Source organism: Plectropomus leopardus, chromosome 6, assembly GCF_026936395.1.
Source record: "Plectropomus leopardus strain MGB_pleo_1.0 chromosome 6, ASM2693639v1, whole genome shotgun sequence".
Taxonomy (NCBI): domain Eukaryota; kingdom Metazoa; phylum Chordata; class Actinopteri; order Perciformes; family Serranidae; genus Plectropomus; species Plectropomus leopardus.
Window position 1 is genome coordinate 5,465,100 of NC_142181.1, and position 17,585 is coordinate 5,482,684.

At 41.8% G+C, this 17,585-nt stretch overlaps 1 protein-coding gene across 8 annotated transcripts in view; it reads right to left on the reverse strand.

Moving 5' to 3' along the window:
* Nucleotides 1-17,376, reverse strand: part of fam131ab (family with sequence similarity 131 member Ab) — a 30,923-nt gene extending 13,547 nt beyond the window's left edge. For 3 of the 8 annotated variants that reach the window (XR_015776763.1, XR_015776762.1, XM_042487067.2), the window contains exons 1-4: nucleotides 16,765-16,897; nucleotides 10,749-10,888; nucleotides 2,739-2,832; nucleotides 2,403-2,585 (exon numbers count right to left, since the gene is read on the reverse strand). Coding sequence is in view for 6 of the 8 variants with exons in the window: in XM_042487067.2 (XP_042343001.2) it covers nucleotides 2,403-2,585; nucleotides 2,739-2,832; nucleotides 10,749-10,888; nucleotides 16,765-16,795 (448 nt within the window). In the remaining 2 variants the exon portion in view is untranslated. Of the gene's footprint in view, nucleotides 1-2,402; nucleotides 2,586-2,738; nucleotides 2,833-10,748; nucleotides 10,889-16,263; nucleotides 16,718-16,764 lie in introns of those variants that run through there. The other 5 variants (XM_088078579.1, XM_088078580.1, XM_042487066.2 and 2 more) reach the window with 5 other exon arrangements.
* Nucleotides 17,377-17,585: the final 209 nt, after the last annotated feature.

Sequence of the window (17,585 nt, forward strand, 5' to 3'; positions counted from 1 at the left end):
TTGAAGCACAGAGGAAAATCGCTCAGTCACGGTGGCCCTAGCCAGGAGCAAAACCTTACTGTGCAAATTAACCTTGAGAGTCTGCATTGCAGGGAGCAAGCGAGAGAATGGAGGGAGAGTGGGCGGGAGAGATGGGGTGAAAAAGAAGAGAAAAAAAGGAATAAAAAGACAGAGGGCAAGAGAGAAACATTTTAAGAGGGGACAGTGTGAACGGGGTGAAAGGAGTCATAAATAGAGGGGGCGGGAGTGAATGAAAGAAAAGAAAAAGATGAGGTGAGTGGGTAAAAGATAAGAGGAGACACATGAGCTGTGGCGCTCTGAGAGGAACAAATCATCTGTGTGTATGGATTAGATTTGTATCTGAATAATGAAATCTTACCACAGGCCTTTGCATTGACACCTAGCATTAATAATTGATCTTCTTATCCTTTTGATCAGATGTCTATATGACAAAAAAAAACAAAACTAAAGCAATGCTGCTGTAGGGACTCTGCTTCTTTTGGAAGGGTGAGGTGACCTCTCAACTGGTTTGGATTTGGCAGATTACTGTGATGATGTCATTATAATGTCACCAGGGTTATAAACTGTTGATGTAGTGTTTAGCTGTTTTCGCATTTGAATTCTGTACAATGTCCAGAGCTGATTCACTGGACATCGTACTGAAAAGAGTTTCCCCATCTCACATGAATCACACAGCAAGATTAGCTGTGCTCTAGGGCACAACTAATGGAGATCGTAAAAAATAAACAAAATAGGAGATTAACCATGTCAGAAGCATGCGCACCTACAGGAAAGACTCTTAATCGGGTTAGGTGCAAGGAGTCTGGGTGGAATGTGAAGGAGGTAACAGAGTCCCTCTCTTTAAATTTATCTGACAATCTTTTGTGTTAATTACTTATTTTCATGACCTTAGATGTTTGTTTTCTTGCATGATAGAAATATCATCAACACGCCCACTCGCTCACTCCAAACAATTACCTGCTCTATCACACATGAGGACATTGCAGGGTAAACTCTGTTAAACAATGTTTAATGCCCAATCCAAGTGATTTGGACATTTATGTTCTCACATACAGCTCCTCTGGGTAATGTCAGGTTTACCATGCATGTATGAAAGATGCCATTGAACTGAATGATGGTTAGTGTATAACCCAGTGTTTTTAGAGCATGACCCATAGATAGATACCCATAGATTTCTTTGCCTTCATGACAGACAGAGAGGGGTACAACATGCAGCTGAAGTCCCCAGCCAGAATCAAACAGGGCCGTTGCTGTGATATGATATGGTCATATATGGGCTTAACCAATAGGCCACCAGAGAGTTAGAAATTAGTGCATTTATTTGGCATATTTTTTTAAGACTTGCTCCCCATTGCCAGTCGACATGGCTCTGCAATAGATGTGCATATCTATCTGATTTCGTTTTTTTCTTTTTCGGGTTTGTCACATTCAAACCTTAAGCACAGGCCGGAAAACAGGTTAGTAAACCTAAGAAAGCAGCACGGAGGCCAGTGAAAATGTGGCAGTGAATACTTCTTCTTAATATCTCTTACTCGTTAAGCCTCTCTCTCAAACATGGTGCAGACTAACTTTCGAGAGATGTTGAAATGCTGCTTAGGTGGAGACAGACGGTATTTGTGTGGCAGCCTGTCACTGCATCGTGCTGGCAAAGGTGTCCTATTTCCATCACTGCCAATCGAAATCGATCAGAGCTGGAACCGTTAAATACCTGTGACTACTACTGAGTCATTTGTCTTCAGGGTGAATGAAAATTGTAACCTTTCAAATTAAAATAAGAAGCTAAATACACTGGGGGGCCCTGTTAAATGGGGTCACACCGTACAGATTGCATTTATACCATGCTGAGATCAAAGTGTTAACCAAACACCTCTGGATGTGGTCAAGCTGGCTGATATATATATATTACGATAGCAGTGAAGTCTGAGAGCATTTATGCATTAACATGAACTTTCCTTATCCAGAAAATAAATCCGAAGTGTATGTTAAGAGTGCTTTTAAGTTGGGTACAAATGAAAATTGTATACTGTGATAATGTGATTGTTTGAAGCTAAATTCTGCAAATTCTCTTTTTACTATTGCAACATTTTAATTGTTTTTGACTGTTTTTTTTTCCAATCGTGACATACTCATCTGCTCCTCTTTTACAAATGTTTACCCTTTGGTTAGGATGGTTTTTCATTTAATTGGGCTCCCCTCTGTGATATTTCATCAGTTTCTCACATTTTCATTGCCCTTTTGCCCTAGCTGTGTGAGTCACTGATTCGGTGTGTTTGCTTTCAGCTGATCTGTGCACATTCAAAAACCCATTCTCAGCTTAAAAGTTGAGTGTCGCAAAGCAAAATATAATATTTATGTGGTAAACAAGACAACAGATGTCTTACCGGCAGCAAAGCGCGCTTCCTGCTCTCCCTCAGTGAGGTCAGAGTAAGAGTTGAAGTCTGATTCCAGTGCTGCTGGAGTGTCAATAGGCTTACACCAGCCTTTCCACTCTATGAGGTGGGCCACTCTGCCCTGAGCCATGGCTGTAGGCTTCGTCACATGGTCCTTCACTACCTGGGAAATGCCTGTAAAGAAAAATAGTTAAGACTGATGCTGCAGCACAGTGTATGTGATGACTACACATTTTTAGCATGCGGCAGCACACTTTACAAACCACACATACCTATGCTTGAATAACAGCTGCATTCATGAACTTTTGCTTTGAATGTCGCACTCACCATGCAGAGAAGATCGCGCTAATGCAGCAATCTCTTGAATGGTGAGAGCTCTTCTTGATTTTGGTAACATTTCAATGGTGTCATCAACATTCACCTGAAATGACAAGGAAAAAAAAGTGTGACTCAGGGGAACACTGGTGCAGTAGCTCAGCTCAGCATGAATGTGAGCCAGCGCCTGAATACATTGTGACTCACAGGATAACCCAGTGTTGTCTTTTCATGCAGAGAGGACTCCTGTGTTCACGGTACTTAAACTACTTCAGTGTACTTCAAGGACTTGGAAAGGGAAGAATTTTCTCTTTACACACCAATAAATGTTTTTAATGAGTCACACACTATTTTCCAACAACCACATAAATGTGCATGTGCACATGTAAACATACTGACTTGAGCTGAGCATTATTATTTAATATGTTTATGTTGAAATCATGTCACCTAAGCGTGTTATATAGGAACATCTCCATTATCACATGTGTATCTCATGTTTAATCCATAAAAAAGGGGGAAATGACAAGTTGTGGTTTACTGGAGAATATGTGTCAGACTATTATTTTACTGGCGATGGGCAAAAATGAATGAACAATTTTTTTGAATGACACTTTTTAGTGTGCAATACAGGCTCAGCATGTTGAATGTCCAAGTGCTCAAAATCCTTGACTTTTTTCACACTCGCCCACTTGCTGTGCCTTTTACGGTGAGTGCACAAAAAACGATTAAATAGGACCAGCCAAGGACTAATGTGCATTTATTTGCTCCTTGGATGGTTGTTCTTTCGACTTTGGTGTGGTCATGAGTTACAAGTTGTGATGTGGAAACAACATGGATGCTACAAAGACGTGCTGTATTTTATCTCCTCAGAGCATTAAATTGGCACATTTACAATAAAGACCAAAGGAAACGGATCAGGTTATGCAGCAGAAGGCTGCTGAGGTGACAGCTACTTGTCCCTTAAAGAACAACATATCAGTGACATTTCTGTAACATCGTCTCAAGCATGCATAGCATACCTCCATACAAGCGAGATGCTTATTCACTGCATTAAAATTAACCTTTTATCTGTATTAATATAAACTCATATAATGAGTGCTAATGCATTGAGGAGCCAGCAGAGTGTCACAGAGAAACTGACAACATATTTTGCAAAAAGAATCGAAACTCGAAAGGTTTGATACATAAACTCAAAAAACTGATATGGTGAAAAGAATCACTCTGCCCATCACTACTTCTTAGCTAAGTGCAGTGACTTTCTGGGGTGTTGTTGTCACCAAAAACAGCTAATTTGGTATCCTAAATTGCTGAGTTATTCCTTTAAAGTTACAGATTATTACAAATTATAAGACATATGTTTAGGTAATTGTTGTTGTCTTCTGAAACACATGGGATTGGCATATTATTTAACAAAGAATAGTACAAACACAAGGTGAAAAAAAACAACAAGCCAATGATACTGGTGGTTAGTTGTGGCCACAATGTAACTAGAGCGGTTTGTCAAATTAGCCTGCTGGCTAATGAGCAAACTAGTAGTGTAACTGAGCCAACTCTTCTCAAGCGACAACTCGAGTACCTTGCTGTGTCTACAGTGTGTCTGCAGACAAGCAGGTGGTTCTGGACTGTTTGCTGTGTATTTGCACATTACCTGCACATAGCCAATACCCAAGTGGACCTCTCCAACGGTGCCCAATGCTGCTGTTTGAAGATTTCTGATGCATCTGAAAATATGCATGTTATTATATACTTTAGGGCAACTGATTGAAAGGAAACTGTTAAACCTTATGTCCAGACAGCTAGCAGTGAATTAACAGAACTAGACAGCAGACAAAAGCTGGACCCCCTCCTCCCAGACTGTCCTCCATCAAATCTGTCTGCTCTGTAAAGTCAATCCACAAAGAGAGTATCAGATGTTGACAAGTACCTTTGTCTGCGAACTCTTTTTATAGCCCTACCTGTACTCACGTGGGAAACAGGCATGTCAACAGCAAAGGCCACATGCTGGGCTGACGTGACCCTGTTGTTACTCAATATGGGTCAACGCACTCGGCTGGCTGAACAATCTGATGACGGTTTCAGGCAGACAGGTATACCTCAACAGGTACAGTTTGTGCTTAGTCCCGTGGTGACCTCTGTGACGCTCCAGTTTCACCTGCTCTCATTTAGAGAAAGAACACTGAGAAACTTTAGCTGCAACAGCAGGTGAACATTTGGATAGTTTAGTCATTTTGAACTTAAATTGTCCTCTTTTCCTTCCTTTCATTAATGAGTCACCGCTCAATGCAGACCTCATCTGATATGCAGCGAATTAGAAAACCCCGGACATCATCCCAGAAGCGTCCCCCCTGACCTTGTCCTGTCAATTCCCCTTAAAAGCAACAAAACACCAACCGGATAACAAACAAACAGGAACAAAATGATCTGTCAGAAGGGCCCTGCAAGAGCGAGGGGGAATCCCGAGCTCGTGATGGCATCAGAGGCTGCCGCGAGGCGTGATAATCCTCTTGTGCCGCAGAGCAGCTCACAGATCAGAAGGAGGATAATCTGGAGGAGATGTGACATGCACCCTCGAGGAGGTTTAGAAAGATATATTGTGTTGGTCTTTAATTAAAACTCAGATGTCAGGCAGTTAATGTTGTCCACCCACAGCTGAATTTGTTTTATTTGTCTTTAAATAGTTGCCCAGAGAAATCATTTCAGTATGGAGTGGGAGGGTTTTATACATCTTCAGGGATATACAACTCAAAAACTCCTGTCTCACCCTGCCTAATGCCCCGACACTTGATTCAATTCTATTTTTGATGATATAAATGCTGTTTCAAAGACATTTCAACCCTGACAGGAATAATGTTTGGAAAGACAACTTGTAATTCCTGGTGTTTGGAGGCACGAAACGGTCTAATTTAAAGGAACAGTTTGTAGGATTTAGTCGCATCTTGCAGTAAGGACTGCAGATTACGACCAGCTGAAACTCTGCTGAGTGTGAGCTCCCGTGTATAATTTCTTCAGTGTTCATTGTTCAGGAGACTTTTACAGGGAGCCATATTAACCACAGAGATCTCTTCTTCTCCAGAACAAAACAGTTACACAATTAAAATCATAAAAAAGTTAATTGTGTAAGATTTATGAGGCCTTTATCTCATTTAGTGATGAGGATTACAGATTGCAACCAGCTGAAACTTCTCCCACATAGAATTTCTTCAGTGTTCATCACTTTTTTTACCGGGACCCGACTTATCTGCAGAGATCTACTCTGTCCCAAAACAAACAGATAAGGGGATTTAAATGGCTATGAACACTGAATAATGCAGTTTTGGGATAAAAATCTGTGTTTCTCCAATGCTGTTCAGCATGCCAGAGATGGCCCACTTGCCTGGCACCTGCAAATATGTGCTCACCTTTTTTTTCTCTGATAACTTGATATGTGTTCACTTTATTTCTGATTCAGACATTCAGGAGGTTCTAACTAGGAGCGAAATTATCCGCAGAGGTCCCTTTCTCTCAAAAACAAATGGACCATGTGATTTAAAACGATAAAAACACTGAATAAAGCAAGTATTTTTCTAACATTGCTCATCGCAGAGGGGCTGTTACCAATGCAGAAACACGAATGCCCCTATCTAGAGCCAGTGTTTTATTTGTCTGTTCTGGGCTACTGTAGAAACATGGCGGACTCCGTGGACAACACCCTAAACGTCTCATTCTAAGGTGACAAAATCACAACGACTCTTACTTTCAGGTGATTAAACACTACAAAAAACATTATATTACCCTCTATTTATGCCAATATATCCCCCTAAATCATACACACCGGGCCTTTAAGCATCACAATCAAATATGAGCGTTCAAAAACGGGGTCTGACCGTACAGTAAAAGCTTGAGCATCACCTTGCTCACAGCTCCACTTAACAGCACCGCTGGCTGCTGGCTCTCCTCCCCTCCCCCCTCTGCTTCCCCACTGCCCTACTGAACAGCAGAGCGAACACAGAGAAGGACATGAGCAGCACTCAGAACAGGCCGAGCGCTTCAATTAGTGTTGTGCCGCAACTCTTCAATCAAACGCTCTGACAACATGCAGCCCACTTATCAGCAAAGACTAATAGTAAAGATAGTAAGCCCTCAAAAGGATAGCAGAGCAAACGCATGCAGTGTCAAGAAGTCATAGATCTTCATGGTCTGGTGAACACAGACAGCAGAGAGGCTGTCATGATGCCGCTCAGGTTCGCTTTTGGTTAACGGTTGAGTCACTAATGCGGTCCACAGACAACGCAGAGAAAAACAGATTCTTCGACACAGCACATATGTTAGGAGCTGAGAGCAGGCAGGCTGAGTGCAGGCTGACTGAGGGTGTGTGACATAAAACTGACCTGACTGGTGTCTCCCTATATGCGTCACCTGGGAGCTTCAACACACACACTTCGATGTTTCTAGAATTTTGTTCAAATAAAATATTAAAATCTAATTTAATAAGCCAACATGGCTTATCAGGCTTTATTATATCAGTGAGCCCGAGCACTCCTGCAGACCCTTTGTGTTACTGTGTGGCTGTCACACGACGCCACAGCTTTCCTGAGTGGAAAAGATGCATTTGTATTTACTGCTCCAATTTTAAAGATAAATATAAATAAAATACAGAGGAAATCCATTCTGCGCCATTACATTGGCTGATTGACTCCTTTTGTCATTAATCAAACGTCAACTGCGAGACACATGCTGCAGACATATTTCGCCTATTGCTTGGTTTGTTCTTCTGGCGCATGCACACACACACACACACAAAATAGTCATCATGAAATTACACGAGAAGGCATTTATCTTTCCATAGGAGCAGACTGGTGTGAAATCTGCTTCCCTGGTTGAAAATAACCGTCTCCTCCTTCCATTCCACGTTTCTGTGCATACCTCTCTCTCTCTCTCTCTCTCTCTCTATGTGTCAACTTTTCCTCAATGGGAACATTTCTATGGCAACTGGTCACCATGGAACAATTCCTCCCGGTATGCCTGCGCGCCTGATTCACAGATGACGTCACACACTCAAAACACAAACTGACGGCCACAGAATGAATAAATCTTGCATGTGCTGTACCGCTTTCAGTTACTGTAGGCGTGATGCCACAGCAAACACTGGCATCAGAAACGAGCCATTTGCATCATCACAGAGAAACCAATCTCTTTGATAGCATTTAACATGAAACAAGAAGGTGCCAAATATGGATTTAAAAATTTGAATGTATTTAAATTTATAACAAACAGGTCTGATATCTTATTTTGTTGCACCAAGGAATAACAATTAAAACATCTGATATATTTCCTACAACAAATCCAACCAAATATAGCTCATTTATGTCTTTTTGGGGTCCCTAAAGCATTTGAGATTTGATAAGATGAGCAATCCAGCCAACCTGTCTCCCCCAGTGCCCAGTATTCAATAACAGGCCTGGGTAGTATAATAGAGAATAGGGAGAGGCTGCATTTCATAATGGATCACTTAGGCCCTGCTAATCATCGGCTGGCTGGCTCACTGCGACACATCGCACTCACACCCATATGGTGCACACTGATGGATAAAAGAGGCAAGATGGATTCATCATTCTCATTACCATTTTCATCTCCATCTCCAGGCATTGTTCTAACCTCTGCATCATTGACATAAAGGTGCAGCATTTCTAGATGCAAATACAGAAGGCTGTAAACTTTTGCTGCAGCAGAACCCCTTTTTTGAGTTCTGACATAATGATGGTTCTTTATAGATCCACCACTCTAACCAAAGTGCCCTCAAAACTCCATGTTTTGTGCCTAATAAATAATCATTGCTAGAAACAGAGAATTGCTCTATCTGCCTTTGCCATATAAAAAAATAGCAATTATCTAGATCAGAAACTCATGTGCAACCAGTGGAAAGGAAGCTTGTTTTCTCCAGGCTTCTGAAGTTAAGTAAACATTCAAATAAGCCGCTACAAATTAAGCATCTCACTGCTGAGTTGATTCAGCCTTGCATACATTTTAACAGTGCAATCAGTCTAACTGCTCAGTGGTAATCTCTATAAGGAGAGATTGTGTGTTTTGTCTAAAAGGCGAGAGGCATTACACTCCACCATTAAGAGATTCCATTTAAAATCCTTTATTAAAAATTAATAGCTAATTACTCGGAATGACTCGCAAATAATTAGAAACCAACTGGTTCACAAAAATGAAAACTAAACTCAGGGTTGAAACACACATTAATAAGGTTATTAGACCAGAGAGGAGTGAGAAAATCATTTTCTGCTTCATGAAGCCAATTACTGAAAGAGTGCCATCTTTGATTGGGTGTATCAGGTTGATGCCTGACTAGGTTATAATACACTAGGTTGATGGTAGCTTGGCTCAAGTCATATCAAGTGATATACAAAGAGCACCTCATAACTTGTGTAACAAAAGATACAAACGTCTTCGGAGAACTTGGTTATTTAAAGTTGGCGTATTGGTGTTATACAGAGTTTTCTTAGCAGGGGGAAAAAACGGAACAAAAAACAATACTCGTGGCTCATTTAACATGAGCACAATTAAAAAGGCTCTTTAATTATCAGTTATGTGACCGCTTACTGAGACTGAAATTGAAACACTATCAAATTACTGTTACATAATAATAATGGTAACAGCTGCACCTATTTTTAAAACAGTACTTTAACAATAGGTGATTATTAAGAAGCCTATTTTCTATCTGGATGATATGCACTTTCAACTAGTGGTTTTCAAACAGTCTGTCATGCCCTCACTTCAGAAGCGGAAAAAAGCTCCTGCCTCCCACCCTGGTAATAATTGGGGGAGTGACTTATGAAAAAAAGGATCCATGTTTGTTGGATTTTAGTGAAATAAAGGTCAACATAATGGTATACCAGCAAACTCTTACAGGTTTATTTTACCTACGTGAATCATATTTATTATCTTTGTTACACTCTTTTTTCCTGGTCATCCACATCCCATTTGTAGTGGCTGTATGCTGCCCCACAGTTTAGAACCACTGGTAAAGTTCCACCTGGGGAGCTTTAAAGGTCCCATATTTTAAGAAGTCATGTTCACATTTTGTCTTTTGTAATAATGTCGCAGATATAGGTGTGTGTTTTAAAAACTCTGAAAGTATCATAACACTCAATTCACAGAGAAATACACACAGTCTGTATTAAGAAACCTTTGCCTTTAAACAAGCCGTCAGGACTTCAGTGAAGTTGTGATGTCACAACACTATATAAAGGCAGAAACTTTCTGTTACAGTGTTGTCACAGTAATTTTCTGACTGCAGTGATTGTGCAAAGATGCCGAGGGTGAAGATGTGGAAGACCTGGAAACACTGACCAATCAGAGCTGACTTGGTTTTTTCGTGAGGGGGGCTTAAAGAGACAGGCACTAAAACGGAGTGTTTCAGATGGAGGGTGAATACAGGTATATTCAGGCAGACAGTATGAGAAAAAATTGTGATTTTTTTTAACATTAATATATGTGAACATGTTGTAATTGAAACCCAAATTACAAGCATAAATCTGAAAATGTGCACAATATGGCACCTTTAAATTCATTAAATCTCATTAAAACGGCTGTTGTTTAAAAGCAACTTTGTTGCTTTATTTTAAAAACAGCAATAATGTTGTTATTCAAACTACACCTGTTGCTGTTTTTTTTTCTATTTTCTTTAATGCATCTTTAAGTATTGGTGAGGTTGTGTCAGAAATCTATATTCTCCATTATCCGTCTCAGTTTCAGTAATATAAGCAGGCAAAAGCTTTTGCCCAGCATCTAATGAATGCAGATATTGCCATTTAGTTGGCTGCTTCGCTTTCACTACATTTAATGCGTCATTTGCTTAATTTGAATCGTAAATATCCACTATAAAGCACTCACAAAAACCTTCGGGCCTGTGTTTCAATGATAAGTGCCCTATAGCTAAGTCTCTGTAAAATAGTATGTAAATTATTTACATTTGCTATTAGGTTATATTATGAAACCGGCAAAAACTGTGATTAAAAAAAAAAGAGTTAAGGGCACCTCGCTGAAGTCCAGTACGCCCAAAGGTGCTGTCAGAATCAGTCTGCGCGCCAAGCAGGTCCGCGTGTTCCCCAAAAGCGCGAGGTCAGACAGGGAGCTCGCCGCGCTCCAGTCCACGCGCAACGAACCGTCAACGGCCACTGTCAGGAGGAAGAGAGCCACGTGAAGATTACAGCAAATGAACAGTCGTAAAACTCATAGTCGCCCCGCACCATATTCTGGCTCCAAAAATAAATCCATTGAATCCATATTATGAAAGCAATGCTTCCACTTTAATGTGGAAATAAGACGTTATTGTTCATAATATTTGTTTTTATTACTGGAGCAAGAATGATTGACTATGAGTTCTAAGGATAAGGCTAATCCTCACGTGTTGGTCAAAGTTGCAGTCACCATGCCAACCCATGCCTCCACGCAGGGACCCCTGGGCAGCCACTGAGGGACGATGACCATATAGGGGAATGTGATGTTGCTGTATCTCACTGCAGTTTCCACCCAAAGAAATTAACATTCAAAACACCTGTGCAATACATAAAAATAGGTAGTCCTCCAAAATAAGCCTGGGTCCAATTTCTAAATGAAAATGATACATTGGCTGCAAAAAAAATAGGTTTCCTGAAGGCAACTGTGAAAGAAAAAGACTAAAAAAGATAAAATAAAAAATCATTTGTAAAAATTTGAATATTGAGCTCAACGATATTTGAATGGGGAAGTTGTTTGAACATTTTGTTTCTATTTTTTTTTTTTTTTTTAATTTTAACAGCAAAATCATTTCAGGGTGCAGCAGAACTTAAAAGAATAGTTCCGAATTTTTGAAGTATGGTTGTATGGTGTACAATATATGATGATGTTAGTCGGCATGTTCACAGTTTGGAGAAGTAGATCAAAGTCGAACAAGAAGGCTAAGCAAAGTACTGCTGTAGATGGGGGCCAGCAACAAAACATATTCTAGCCACCTAAAAAAAGTATCACCGAAAAATATCAATACCAGTTTACGTATCCGTTATATTGAGCACGTTTTCACTGCTTTACCTTTCAATCTGACAGCCTGTTTCAATGGTAACGCTGTTAAACAGCCTCATTTCCCTAGTTTTGCTCGTCAGTCAGACTGCACTGACAAAAACAGATATTTTGGCTCACTCAACACAGGAGCTGCTGGTCTACCACTGCTTCGATCAGATAGTTTGTGTTATCATACGACTTTGGTGAAGTTAAGCTAAACCTCATGAATGTAAAAACCACACAATAAGACAAACTAACTAATCGAGACAGCGGTAGACATGAAACTCCAATAATCAGTGATATTAAATCATTGTTAGTCTCAATGGTGTCTGAAGAGAGTGATGTAACTGCTTCCATTTACTGTTGGAAATTACTGTCTGACATTAAACTAAAGCAGTAAAAAATACTTTCAATATAGCACACATTTAAATTGATATTGATTTTTTAGGTGGGTCTGCTTTTAGGTGGCTAAAATACATTTTGTTGTTGACATAGCAGTACATTGTTAAGTTTAAATGTTGGACTCTAGCTTGCTTTCTCCAAACTGGGGTCTTGCCAACTGACATCTCCTGTTTGTAAAATATTCTTTATGGATAATTACCCCATACATCCCCACTTCAAAAATTCTTAATTATCCCTTCAAAGGCATCTTTATGCTTGTACATGCTCTTTCAGAAAGTCTTTAAAATCATTATAAAGTAGTTTTTGAAAACAGCTTTTTTTATTATGTATGGTACAAGCCTCACAGAAGCCTTTATTGCTGTGTACTCAGAGACTACTTGTAGTGAGATAACATGGGGGTTTTGGCGTGGAGGCCTACTTCCATGCACTTTAAAGCCATGCCATGTCATGCAGGTAAGGCTCTGGCAGCAGCCCAAGCCTGTTTGATATTTCATGAAGTTGGTTCTGCTTTGTTAGAGGGAGAGAAGCGGTATAACACATAAAAAAAGCACAGAATAAGGGACATGTCCAGTGATGGCATTATGCATTTTTTTTTACCTCCCCCGATGTTTAATACACAATTTCTGACATGAACAGGCCTGGCTACATCATCAACACAACCAAGCTGTGAGACCAGAAGCAGCTGCAGCGCTACATGGAAGGAGCGCAAATGTCACTAAGCAACAACCTGGCTGCAAACGTCACATTACCACTTTCAGATAGTTGAGTATTCAGTTGACTACATAAGTTTAACCCTTTGAGACCTGAGCAAATTTTCGTGATTTCACTAAAAATCATGGGAAGGAGGCAACAGAAAAATAAATGACCCTAAAATTTAAAAAAATAAATATTTTTTTAAAAAAGGAGAAAAAAAACAAGGAAATTAAAAAGTGCCTTATAATTATAATGTAACATAATTTTAAATCTGTAATTTAATAATACATAAAGTTGTCCCCAGCTTTTTACCTAGACATTTTCCCTATAAAATAATTTTCTAAATCAACTAATTTCTTGCAATTTGTGGAACATTTCTTACCAAGTTGCTGATTGCTCTTTCCCCATGTTTCTGGGGGGGGGGCAATGCGCTCAGGGTTTCAAAGTTTTAAATACTGAAAGGCATCTGAACACTGCACAAGAAAACCGATGTTGATCCAGGTTTCAAAGGGTTAACTTTTCTAACAGCTGCCCTCGTCACGGCCTGACACACTGGTGGACCATCTTGGACCAAAAAGGGGGCGCCCCTGGGCCTCACACCAGCGCAGCGTGCATGCAACAGAAGATTTCAGCACCTGGACAGCTCCCATCCACCACATACTGAAGCTCCCACACACACGCGCGTGCAATCCAGCGCGTGCTCGCCACTCTTCAAATCAGATTTGCAAAACAAGATTAAGAGTTGGGCCTCTAAATGTCAGTGCCTGGCTCCTCTTTCCAGCCCTCCTCTGCAGGGGAGGCGTTTCCAGTTACTGTCTGTGAAAAGAAGCGACTCGCTCGATTAGTCGCCAGCACCCATCTCAAATATTGAGTCCAATATCAAGACCAATCACTCACCCCTCCCGGGTCAAAGAGCTGCTGTTTGGCGCGCTGAGCTCAAGTTGCCCACCAGCAGGATTCAATATGTGCCGTTTAATTGGGTGTGATGAGATCAGGTGCCTGGGGTGTATTGTATTGCTGGATCTAGGCCACGTTTGGTCAATGAAAGTATTGTTAAGAGGAGTGAGAGATGTGCACGTGCTTTGTATGGCATGAAACTGATGTCCAGAATGTGACAGTCATTTGAGCCTAGTATGTGTACGCGGTGCCGCCTCACCACTCGGAGGGATTTTGAGGTGACATATCAGCAACTAAGAGTTAGAAAATGCTGACATTTGGTGCAGGTACCCAGAGCCTCCTGACCGGGTCGGTTGTGCTGTGACACAAAGAAGCTTATTAGATACGACAGTGCGCACATAAATGTTTTGCATTCACGTCTGCAATGCACAAGTCCGGTATGTCATTGTAGCCAGAGTTTTGCAGCAATGACCCTGAAACAGACCAAGGATGCATCTTATTTCATGTGGCTGTGAGCTGTAGGTACAAATGTAATGGAAATGAGCACATGTAATGAAATAAAATGGTGGTATTCTGAATGGAAGAGGCGGGGGCACAGCACCAAATCCTGGGCCTAATGCAGAAGAAGTCTCTGTAGGCCCCCCGCCCTTTCTCCTTTGATCCTTGTCCCTCATATGACCTTTCTATGTATTTATTTATTTATTTATTTAGAGAGTTTGCCATCTTTTCGTTTTTCTTTTCTATTTTCATTCTTTGATTTTGTTTGGAACTCTGATTTCCCTTTTTTGGGGGAAAGATATGACAGTCTAAGTTAATGCTCCAGCAGCATACGCAGTCAGTCACTTGTATGGGCACACTATGCACCTCAAAAAAAAAAAAAAAAATCAGAGAGCTTCCTCTGTTTTTTTAATTTTTATTTTTTTATTATTATTCAAAAGTTCAGACTTTGTTTCTATTCTTTTTTGTGTACTTGCATGTTTACACCGGGTGTCTGGGAGAAACAGCATTTCAATCTCGTCTACATCTTGTACATATGGCAGAATTGACAATAATGTTGATTTTAACTTTGATTTAGACCATTTTAATTTAATTGTGGCACCAATTGCTTGAAATAAATAATAATAAACTACAAAAACAACAACAAACTTTTCATATCAGGCTTTTCGAGCCCCCCCATCCCAGTGGGGCCATGGGTAATCAATCCTACTCTTCCCCCCGCCACAGCGCACCTGGAAACAGGACACGAATGTGGGCCTGATCAGACTGAGAGGTTAATCTTTTTACTTGTGGCACCAGACAAAAAGTTGCGTCGGCTCTCTTGTGAGGCCCCGCGGTCATTCTCCATCTGTGGCTAATTTGTTCATTTTGCTCGACGCCTTTTTATCTTAATTAATCTCCTTCCCCTGACTGTGATCTCTCTAAATCAGCGCTGCGGCTCCAAAAGTGTGTCCTCTCCCCCTCAAAGCAAATGCAGTTTTCATTTTTATTTTTTATTTATTTTATTTTTTAACTTAGGTCTCTCTCTCTCTCTCTCTCTCTCTCTCTTTCACACACACACACACACACGCACCCACACACACACACACACACACACACACACACACACACACACACACTCCTTCTCTCTCTGTAGTTTCTGTTGTCGTGGAAACTGCAGATAGAGAGACCTCGGCTCTCTCCCTCTCTCATGTCTTCCGGGCTCTCTGAGAGACTTATGAGCGAATCAACACAATTAGGTCAAGACCAGCATCAGCAGTATGATGTCACACGGGCTGGATATGAGAGTCAAACAGGTGGCTGCCGATGCCATACTGTATATCACACTCTTGATAAATGTGCTGAAACGCGCACATGCGGTGGCTTCATGTGGGGTTTATGGCACTAGGGCATGTTCTTACGCACTCCGCGACAAGGAGACGGCGACAAGGCGCCATAATCATCAAGTGACTGAGACGACAGATTACACAACCAATTAGAGGGAGGGGGGGGTGTAAGCATGGATATGACGGGTAAATCACAGCTTGAAAGGTTGCATATGACATGATACAGAAGAGATGCGCGGCTGTTTGGGTGAGATGGATGGATGGATCGATGGATAGATGTGGGGCAGGTTTGATGTACGGAGGCTACAGAGGAGACCCAGTCACATAAATGACAGGAGGGGGGATATCTGGGGAGGGAGGCACGCGTCAGAGGTCGGGGTAGCTCATAGAGGACGGGGCCCCTATGGCGACATTTAGCCGCCAGCGGAAGGGATGGGAGACACGTACGGCAAAGGTGTAAACAACCATGAGAACAAATAGATGCGGTGGCAACAGGGAGCTTATTTCTTGGCAACAAGCAAATGATCCATTGCTACATGTGCGTGTGCCTCGAGGCGCCTGAAATGTAGACATCTAATACGGACTTCACTTTAATACCAAGAAGAGGTTATCCCGAAATTCTTAGAAATGACGACTTTCAAAGCTGAAGATTTTGCTCGTTCGAGTGCGTAAAAAATACGTGTAAAAATGTGTCCTACCTTGCAACTAAACTGGGTCAGCGCAGTCAGAACCATCGTGCCTGGATGAGTCTTCTCGTATTAAATATTTAAAAAAGTCGTGTAACAGCGCATCCCTCAATGGTGTCAAGAGCACCTCTGTCTTCTCTGCCTCTGACTGGCGTTCTCACCAAAAAGCTTCTTGCAACTCCCGTAGCATCGCGATGTTTAGGCTGCAGATACCAGCCCCTCAAGCTCTTCCCCGCCACCCCACTAAAATGCACACAAACACACCATTTAACCTCTAATACGCCGACATTTTTCACTTATCTATGACGACTTTTTGCATTAAAGGCTCCTTATTCATATGCATATGACTCAGCAGCGCTATCATATGTCTCGCATCTCGGGCACAGCATGCTGTGCACTTCAAGCACCCAAATTCACCCTCTGCAACCCGCGGAAGGCTGCAGCAAAACAAAAAAAATGTCAGGCTTCCTCCGGCGTGCTTTTTTATGAGAGCAGATTGAAAACAACTCTTACCAACTGGCGCTTTGGAGCTGATACAGCCCATTTTCGCAGCTGCATGTAGAGCCTTTTGAGGAGAGCAAGCTACCAAAATCTCTTTCCCCCAAATTTCCCCCTGCGTAAGAGACGCCGACCGTACCTCACTGATCGAAAGCCTCTGTCACTCTCCGCATCTACGGAGGCTCCGCTGGGTTCGCGCTGCTGCTGAGCTCAGACGGCCGGAGTGACGCTGAGGGCAGGGGGAAGTCCAGCCATGACTTCTGCTCCGTGTTTTCTGTCTCTTCTTTGTTTTTGCGTCAAATCCATATATATTTGTAAAAAAAAATGTTTGTGCAGATTTTTTATTTTATTTTAATAGCTCGGGATCTCTTGGATGAGTCTCAGCTCTACGTCACCGGTTGAAGGGTCGACTCCTGCGGTTCAGCACCACAGCGGAGGGACAGCGCTCTGTCAGGCGGCGGCAGCATGGGTCTCTGTCCCCCGGCCTTGCAGCTGCAGGAGCTGGGGTCCTCCTCTTGGTCACTGCCCGTCAAGTCCACACCAGCCACCGGCTCGGTCAGTGCGCGCTCTCTGTGCGCTCTCGGTCAGTCAGAGAGTCACTGTAGGGTGACACTGATACAAAAATCCCACGCTGAACTCTTTATATACAGCCCATACTGGTTTCCGCCTCCTTGTACTGTTTTCCCCTGCTAGGTAGAAGCGGAATGAGATATGATTGGCTGGTGTCACCTTACATGCAAGCCAACATGGGGAGGAAGGGCGGAGTTAGGACGCACACATAAGGGAACTTGTCAGCCAAGGATTGCGTTTCTTCTCATCTTGGCTGACATAATGAC